This window comes from Penaeus japonicus, unplaced genomic scaffold, assembly GCF_977035675.1.
Source record: "Penaeus japonicus unplaced genomic scaffold, GWHDUDI00000001_assembly GWHDUDI00000014, whole genome shotgun sequence".
Taxonomy (NCBI): Eukaryota; Metazoa; Arthropoda; class Malacostraca; order Decapoda; family Penaeidae; genus Penaeus; species Penaeus japonicus.
In genome coordinates this window covers 11,227,346-11,237,341 of record NW_028234416.1, presented here as the reverse complement: position 1 = coordinate 11,237,341, position 9,996 = coordinate 11,227,346, and the positions used below count along the sequence as shown (strand labels likewise).

The following is a 9,996-nucleotide window of genomic DNA, read 5'->3' as shown; positions in this document are numbered from 1 at the left end:
ATATACAATTTTGTTAAATGTAGGCCTTTATCGGTAATTGCACACATGAATTCTGTGTTATTTCAATTTTCTGTAATGATGCTTTTTTTATGGTTTGCTAGAAAAGAAGGCTCTGTGGTTATCCAGCTCAGAAATGACAGGATTCACAAGAAGATTGATTGGGTGATTGGCGGAAACCAGACAAGAAATTTTGACGTACATGGGCATGACTTCGCCCAGATAGCTTTGTTTAGGATTGCTGTCTGCCAGTGCAAAATCATCCCTCTCTCTTCAAATGCACCCTCTGTGACCATACAAGAAGATAACCAGTAAGGCAACTTGCTGGTGAACCTTTCAAACTCTTGTAACAATAAATAATCAGCAATTTATTGCAGTATATAGTGAAAAGAATAGCAAATGTATATTGTTTCTCCACATAATTTTTTTCTCTCTCATAATTATATTGGTTGTGTTCTTTGCAAGTCCATTTGAAACTTCCTGTGATCTGTAATGGCTGGCCTAAAATCTTAAGTCCACCCAATATTATTATAGGGACAGTCTTCATGCTATAGAAATGCAATATAAACCCCCAATATGTATATTTTGGTAAGGAGGGAAGCTGGGAGGGAAGTCTACAAGCTCTACTGCACAGTGAACTTTGTAAGCCTTTGTCAGAATGCTGACTGGCATGGAGGTCATGCTAATCCGCAGAAGACCAGTAACAGCTTTTTAAAGTTTGATTTTTGAAGAAGACCAGAGCCAAATGTTAAGGTGTGTGTTTTGATTCTATTGGTTCATGTACAGCATATATATTGACTATGTAACTAGAGTTTTTTGTTTATGACAGCATGACTTCCACAGACAATAATCATAATTTCTCATATATTATGATATAATAAGAACATGGCTAATATTTCCTTTCCAACTGATCATTGCTGCTTTTGCATCTGAAGCTACAGTGAAATTCAGAGTGTGGACTGGTTCCTAATTTGATGATAAACTTACTGCGAGCATCGCCAATGGATATGCTATACTGGAACAAATATAGGAAACATGCTCATGACTGGCTTGTTGATTTAAATGTAGTTTTCTTAATTATCATCTATAAATGACTTGAATATATCCAAGATATTTTTATACTTATATACACAATTTTTTAGACAGATAGCTCTTTTCTCAACAAATGTGCACCAAGTAAATGAAAAGGGCATTGGTCAATTGTTTATCGCTAAAAGGTGAAGGTTGATGGAGCTACTACTGGTAATGTATATTAACTAATTCATAACAGATAACATGATATCATGTTATGAAGTTTCACTGAATATACAATTTGTACATAGATATGTTTATATACACACAGTAGTTATACACATTATACAATATCTATTTTTGACACCCCTTATAATAGCGTGGGTGAAAATCAGAAACTCAGAGAAGCCTCGGGTCTAGTGAAATCTTTGGCTAGGAAGCTGCTGGCACTTGCTATACTGGAGGTGAGAGCAAATTAGGCAAATATACACCCCTTCATGAGTGTGTTAAACACCTTTCTTCTAAGTTTGAGGTGTAATTGACACATGAAAAATATCTCAGACCCAAATATCATCAATCTTTTTATCATGGTTATAAATATGGTGAGAACCTCATTATCATATAGGCAGAAATGTTCTGCATTTGTCCACCAATCGCCTAGTTTCCTTACAAATACCATCACCCTTGTACCTAGAAGTCAAAAAGTAGCCCCCGAATACTTCAATTCGTTATCATAACACTAATAGCTATGTGACAAGGGACATAATTCTCTTACTAGTAATTTAACGTTGTTTTTTTCAACATCCAGTTGAGTAAATATTTTAATTATAACAAAGTGTCAGTTACGAGCCGCTGTAATTTGAACGACTCTACTTACCCGGAATATATTCATATGAATCTGTGATATCCTTCCACTTAAATTCATTTTGAAAATAGTAGCAGTATCAGAAAAAAAATAATAGACACTCTCTGATGTTCTTCTTCTTCTTTCTTCTTTTAGAGGGTTTTAGACTATATGTAGTCTATATTCCCTGATTCTATTTCTTTCTTCTTCACTTCTTTCTTCTTTCAATTTTTTTTTTTTTTTTTTTTTTCACTATCTTTTATATGATGTCTATTATTTTTGTTCTCCTTAGGAAGATTTTTGTATGTCTGAGTATGTAGTACTTATTTTCAGAGGGTTGATTTCCACCTGTAATAAGGAGATTTGTTGTTAGGATGTTGATTTTTAATTTTTTGAGGGCTTCTTTTAGTTTAGTTCTGTGCGAGTGATGTCTTGGGCAATATAATAATAAGTGTTCTATATTTTCTACTTGGGTGTTACACCATCTGCAGTTTGAATTATCTACCATATTAAGTTTGTGCAGGTGTTGATTTAGTCTTGTGTGGTTAGTCTTCATTCTTGTTATACATACGTCTAGTTTTCTGTCTTTTGATCTTGTCCATGGTTCTGGTTTGTTGTCTTTTATGTAGTTGTTTTTTGTTTCTAGGATTGATGGAATGTAGTGTTCCCAGTTTTCTATTATTTTTTTTCTTATTTCTTTTATCATTGTTTTTGTGTCCTGAGGTATGGTTATGGGGTTTGGGATGTCATGTGCTTTTTTGGCAGCTTGGTCTGCTATTTCATTTCCTTTTATATTTTTATGTGAAGGTATCCATTGAAATATTATGTTTTGATCTCTTTGTGTAATTTGTAGGATTAAATTTTGTATCTTATATATTGTGTTTTTATAGTGTTGTGGTTTACTGTTTTTTATTAGATGCAAAGCAGCTTTTGAGTCTGTTAAGATTACTGAATTTGATAAATTATTGTTTTGAATGTATTGTAAACTTTTTTCTAATGCATAAAGTTCTGCTTCTGTAATTTCTGTGTTGGGTGGGAGTTTCCAAATTGTTGATATTTTTTTGTTTTCTATGTATATGGCTGCTGTTGTGGAGTTTGTTTCTGTTATTTTTGATCCATCTGTGTATATTTGGTTATAGTTTTGGTATTCTGTATTTATGAGTGATTGGAAATGTATTTGTATTATTTGATGTGGGTAATTTTTGATGTTTGTGTTTATGAATTCTGTCCTTACCATGTTTGTAAAGTCATTCCATGGGGGGATTGGAGTGATATTAGGGGTTGTACTAATTTGTAATTTGATTTTAATTTCATCACAAGTATTTAGTACTCTGTGGAGAAGTAGTTTTTTGTCTTTGGTTGGATTATAGCTTTCTATATTTTTTATGGTCATTTGTTTTAATGGAGTATTTGCTGTTTTTTCCAGTATTTTCATCATTTGTTGACATTCTATAATTTTAATTCTTTGTTTTAAAGGTAAGGTGTTTGTTAATGTTTGTAATGATATTATCGGGGTTGATTTAAAACAGCCTGTTGCGATTCTTAGTGCTTCGTTTTGAATTGTTTCTAGCTTTTTTAATTCTGTATTATTTGCTGATCCATATATAGTTATTCCATAGTCTATGTTGGGTTTTATGTAAATTCTAAAGAAATTTATCAGAGTTTCCCTGTTGGCTCCCCAAGAAGTGGATCCTAACTTTTTCATTATGTTGATTTTTGACATTATTATAATTTTTAATTTTTCTATATGTTTATTCCAATTTAATCTGGGAGCATCAAATTTTATTCCTAATATTTCATGACTTGTGGTGAAGGTTAGTTCTTCATTATCTATCTTTATGTTTGGTATATTTCTTATTTTATTATTGGTGAAACACATTATTTTGCTTTTGTTTATATTGATTTTTAAGTCCCATTTGTCTGTCCATTCTTTTATCTTTTTGATACCATTTTCTAAATTTTGTATTGCTTTTCTATAATCTTGATCGGTTGATATGATTGTGAGGTCATCTGCATAGATGATTTTATGAACCTTGGGTGGCAGTTGTACGTCTGACATAAGTATATTAAAAAGGATAGGGCTAATGGGGGAACCTTGGGGTACCCCGCATGTAATGTTACCTGATGAGGTTTTTTCGTTTCCAATTGATATTTTGTATGATCTGCCTTTTAAAAAGTTTTGTATCCATTTGAGAAAGGAACCTGTTATTCCCATGTTTTTTGTCTTTATTAGTATTGCATCGTGGTTTGCTGAATCAAAAGCTTTCTCTAGATCTAGACATGCCACTAGTGCATATTTCTTTTCTTTTTTGGCTTGATTTATGTGTAGTTCTATTATTTGTAGTGCGTCTATTGTTGTTTTATTGGGTCTAAATCCGCTTTGGTCTTTGTCTAGTTTTTCATGTGTTTCTGTCCACCATATTAATCTTTTTGTGATGATGTTTTCAAAAATTTTCCCCATGCATGACAGTCTGCTTATAAATCTATATGATTTTAGTTCTTTTGGATCTTTCCCCGGTTTTAGTATGGGGTTTATAAGTGCAGTTTTGAATTCGGCTGGGAATTGTCCTGAGTTCCAGTAATTGTTAAGATTTTTTAGGATTTGTTTTAATATGTTATTAGGTGCTTTTTTGTAAAATTCGTATGGGATTTCATCAGGACCATATGCTTTCCCATTTTTAGTTTCTTTTATTGTTTTTGTTAGTTCATTCATGGTTATTGCTCTATTTAGATCTGTTGATTCAGAATTGTTCAAAATATCTTCTTTTTCTTTTCTAGTTATTAGCTGTTTAGTATTTTTATTTGAGGTTTTTTCAAATTCACTTTTGAATAGGTTTAACTTTGCATTTGTATCTGAAATTGGTAAATCATGATGGATTAATGGGTAATCTTTTATTGTTGTTTTCCCCATTATTTTCTTTATAAAGTACCAAATTTTTTTGGTTGGGGTTCTGAAATCTAGTGTTTCACAATATTTTTTCCATGACTGTCTTTTTTGATCTTCAATTATTTTTCTAGCTTCTACTGCTAATCTTTTATATTCTGATTTATTTTCGGTATTTGGTCTTTTTCTCCATAAATTATAGGCCTTGTTCCTTCTTTTTATTATTTCGTTACAAGTCTTATTCCACCAGGGTTTGTTTGGTTTTTGTTTTGTTTTTATTACGTTACTAAATTCAAAGTATTTTTCACCAGTCTTCTTGATTACTTCTAATATTTCTTTTAAAGTTGTCAAGTTTTTATCTTCAATTGCATTTAGTTCTGTTTTGTATTTTTCCCAGCCGGTATCGTTAAAAAACCATCTCTTTTCATTTATACTTATATTATTTCTGGTGGTATCGTCTTTAATGATTATTGGTAAATGGTCACTTCCTAGATTTGGACCTGTTTCAATTAATAGATGGCTTAGCTGAGGTGAACCTATAGCAAGATCTATTGTAAATTCTTTGTTAGATCTAGGATCTATTCTTGTTGTTAGACCTGGTGGAGTCAAAGTGATTAAGTTTTTTCTTGAAATAAATTCTGCTAGATTTCTGCCTGTTTGGTTTATTTGTCTTAGATCTAATTTGGGGTCCCATAGAGGATGATGAGCATTGAAGTCACCTATCAGTAATTTTGGATTATTTATTTGTTCTTCATAAAATTCAAATATTTTTTGTTCTATTTTGTTACATGGGTTATATATCAGCAATATATTTAGCCATATATTTTTGTGACTGATTTTTATTCCTAAAGTTTCTATTTTGTCATGATAATTGTCTCTTATGTTTAGGATTTTGAACTGTATGTTGTTTCTGATACATAATGCTAACCCCCCACCTATCTGATTTTGTCTATCTTTTCTTATAATTTCAAAGTTTTGTAAATCAAATTTATCTTTGTCTTTTAACCATGTTTCACTAATAGCTATTAAGCTTGGATCTTCTTTAAAAATAAGGTAGTTCAAGTCTGTCTTTTTGTTTAGGATTGACCTTGCATTCCAAAAAATTATTTTATTCATTATTTGCACATAAATTACTTATTACGGTCATTATTTCAAATATGGCTTCTGAAATTATTGTTAATATTGATGTTCCTTGTTTGAATTTGTTTACTATATTTGATATTATTTTTATTATATTTTTTATGATTCCTAACCATGAATTATTTGATTCTGCATTATCTTTGGTTGTTTCGGGTTCTTTATCTTTAGTTAATGGTGTGGGGAGGGACCATGTTATTGGAGATTTGTTTATGTCTATTGTTGTTGTGGGAGTATGTTTGTGTGTGTTTCTTTGTTGTTTTGGTGATTCTCTGAGATTTTCTTGTACTGTATCTTTAGTTTGTTTTGGGGATATTTTTTGGTGCTGATATTGTGTTTTTTGTCTGACTGGAGTTTTTTGCCCTGGTGTTATGCTATGGGCCTGAGTGACTGCTTCCGCAAATGTTTGAGTCTTAGTTAGAATTACTGGTGTAGTTTCTTGTGAGTTTATAGTTGTGGGTTGTGTGTTGTTATTTTGTGTGGGGTTGCTTTTTTTTTCTTTTCTGTTAAGGTTTATTTCCTGTTCTTGTTTGGAGATGGGTTTAATTTGTTGTAATTTTAATTTGACTTCAAAGTTGTTTGGAGTTAGATTGTGTCTGTTTATATCTTGTGCTTTTTGGTGTGCTTTGCAATTTATATCTTTTGGAGAATGGTGCTCTTCACAAAAAAAACAAAAAGGGTTATTTGTGCAGTCTCTATAATTATGATTAAACTCACTGCAGTTACTACATCGTTTTCTATTTTTACACGTTAATTGTCCATGACCATACCGCATAGAGTTCGTGCATCTGGGTATTGGGAAAGTATATTGATGTACATTATAAGATGTATGACCTATTGCTACTCTTTCTGGGAGTGAGCCTTTGAAAGTGATCCTTATTGATTTTGTTGGGATCATTTTGAGGGGGGCTTTCTTTGTCTCTGTTAAGTCTGTTTAATCTAATGGTTTCTAGGATTTCAGAGTTTGTTCTCCATATTGATTTTATTTTCTTTTTTATGATTTCAATTGGAATTTCTGTGTCTATTGGGAATATCGTCCCATAGGAACAACCCGTAAATTTGCTGGAAGCTTGTTGTTTACATTGGATTTCCCAGTTACCCAGATGCTCAATTTTATTCAATTGTTCAATTTTTGTTATATCATCAACCTCAAATCTTATGGCTCTACCTTTGCCAAGGACTCTTAATGTGTCTTCTTTAATATATTTTTGAAAAACAGATTTATTGATGGCGTCTGTTAAAGTTATTGGGTTGTTGAAATTTGAGGTAGATGACTCGTCTTTGATCTGAATAAGTACTACATTATTTTGATCTACTTGCATGTCTGTTGATGGGTTGGGTTTGTTGGTTCGTTGTTTTGAAACTTTTGTCCATTCGGTTTCGTCAGTTCGTGATCTTTTGGGATTGGGGTCTTCTTCAGAGTCACCGGTGATCACGTTTTTGCGTCCTTTGTTTTGTTGGTCTGTGTCCATATAAATTTGTGTGCCAGGTATTTCACCTGGATCTGGGTTTAGATCACTGTCCATTTAATTATTTCCCACTTTATTTCGATGGAAGAATAATTGAATTCACTAGAGTGTAAAAATAGGTCTTCACTCTGTGACGTTCAAACTTGGAATCTCCTCTCTGATGTTGCTTGTTTGAGACACGTTCAGCTTCTAACGTGAGAAATGATGAGTAACGCCTAAATGTTTTGAATGCTTTCCACGGGATCACTAAACGACTTCGCAAATTCGCTTTTTGCTTATCCAAGACTAGAGCCAATTACACGTTCATTCAAGTATAGATGATATACAGAAATATACACTTTCTCTCGATGATAAAGCTATATTCACACTTGCAGGGGCTTAAGATATATATATATATATATATTTTTTGTGAATGCTGAACATAGACATTTTTTTTGTGTGTGTGCCTAGAACAGTGGTTCCTAATTATTTATCACTGATGATAACTATATAATGCATGTAGCTCTTTCTGCGACACCCTTTGCTTTAACCCTACCCTCATGAATTCCTGCTGCTCTGAACAAAATAAACCTTCGAATAACAAATATACAACTCATCAAAAGAATAAGAGTAATTCTAGATACGGACTAACATAAGACAAGGCGTTATAAACTTTGAAAAAGAAGCAAGGAAACTGAACAAAAAAAGAACTGATTTTATGTAACTTATATTGTTCACAGGACTCATACTTTACCGTTGACCAAGGGCTCGACTTACGTAATTTCACTAAATATAATCTAGGGTCCCTTAATTAAGAAGGTAAGGGTGGGAGGGGTTTTGAAATGCAACTATCACATAAATCATGATAACCTGACCTTATATGAATTAACTCTACTTTGTGTGTTAGGTGTACTGTACATGTACTTTACATTTTCTTATTTACTCCCAAGAAATGAATGGTAATCCTGATTTTCCTCTACAATTTTGATTTGTTTTCTTCAAAACTGGTTGGTGTTGAAGGTATTGAACATAAAAGTGTTTTATGATGGAACACAATGAATTATTTGTAAAGGCTTAAATATTTACATATGTGAAATGATATTTACTTTGCAGTATAAACTTGAATCCCATTCTGTTTATTCATTTACTTGTTTCAGTCGTTTATTTGTTAGTATCTTATGGTAAAATATATAAATGATTTTCGTTACTTTTAATTACTTCCAATGGTTAAAGTGATTGTAAAAAATATTTTAACAAAGGCTGAATATGATGAAAAGTGTTTTAAACTATTTGCTTTTCCATCACGGTTGCTAGGTTGGATTTGGGTATTGTTAAAGTTGACACCTAACATTTAATACGTTAATTACTATTCAATAAAAACAATCTAAGCACTTATCCTATAACAGTTCCTCTGAAAACGACTATTAATAACAATAAGGAGTTTGTAAATAAAACAAATCCGAGACATTTCCAGCTATAGAGCGTTTTTCTCGAGTTCCAGCCGAGACCCTTTTAATGGCTGCGAAATCTTAGCGGTGTCCCCGCGCCTGCGCCGGATCCAGTGAGCCAATGAGAATGTAAAATGTAACACATCTAATCACGTGACAGTAAAATATAGAGCGGGTTTGACTTAAATTTCAAATTAGTTTTGAGATGACTAGCCTGCGAACCGGTTGCATAACGCGTCCAATGCCACTGGATAACGACGTGGAAAGTATAGACGATATAGATACATTTGATCCGTCGGGAGCATAACAGAAAGGTGAGCTGGTTTATTTGGATACATATTTGTATATTGCGACTAGTGTACATAGGCTAGGTTAAGAATGTTAACCGATATCACCTTTCCCCTCCGGATTGCGGGTCTGTTGCCATTTTGTTCATTCGAAACGTAACGAAAAACTATCCGATATCGTTTTCTGTAATTTTCTATAATAGGGAACTTCGTCCTGTTTATTTCATTATCACAAGAAACCTAATTCACTTCAGGGAATGAAGTAGCCCATTTGGTCATACAGTTCACGTCCAATATACCTTGGTCCTTGAAGTTCTCGAGGATTTGGCTTTCTTCCATCGATCTCAAATCCCTGTGAGAGATTACTTCCTGATAGGTAATTAGGCCAACAGGAATAGTTGCTTTTCCTCGAAGATCATGAGTTTGCTTCAGTTTAAGCAGCTCATGAACCTGGGGCCGGATTCACTAACGCACTTACCATGATAAATACGCTGGTAACTACAATTATGATGGAAAAAAGACCGCATCGGTATTCATGAACAACTTACCATGATAGAATACAATGCTAAATTTACCAGTGGTTGGAGCACTGGTATGTCCACTGGCAACTACAGCGACGACTCTCTCATCTCGCTTTATCTCAGCAAAAAATCAACATTTAAGGCGACACTTTAGTTTGCATGTACACTTATTATGATCAGAGTGATGGCAACTGTTCATTTTCATATAAACATGACAAAAATAAATAATATTCACAGGAAATAAGCAAGAATAATGTTCATCCAACCTCGTCATAGGCCTACAATAACTGAAAATAATACATGGAATTAATAATTTGACAAATTCAAACATTTTATTTTAATGACATAGTTGAAAAACAGTAAACATATAAATATATAAATAATTTTTGTGTTTGCGTTAATTTACATACAATTATTCA

At 32.7% G+C, this 9,996-nt stretch overlaps 1 protein-coding gene across 2 annotated transcripts in view; it reads right to left on the bottom strand.

Moving 5' to 3' along the window:
- Positions 1–7,497, bottom strand: part of LOC122246971 (ribosome assembly protein METTL17, mitochondrial) — an 18,378-nt gene extending 10,881 nt beyond the window's left edge. The window contains exons 1-2 of one of the 2 annotated variants that reach the window (XM_086543915.1): positions 7,190–7,497; positions 1,886–2,200 (exon numbers count right to left, since the gene is read on the bottom strand). In XM_086543915.1, the coding sequence (XP_086400041.1) occupies positions 1,886–1,933 (48 nt within the window). In that variant the 5' untranslated portion in view covers positions 1,934–2,200; positions 7,190–7,497. The remainder of the gene's footprint in view (positions 1–1,885; positions 2,201–7,189) is intronic. The other variant, XM_086543914.1, reaches the window with a different exon arrangement.
- Between the last annotated feature and the right edge of the window lie 2,499 nt (positions 7,498–9,996).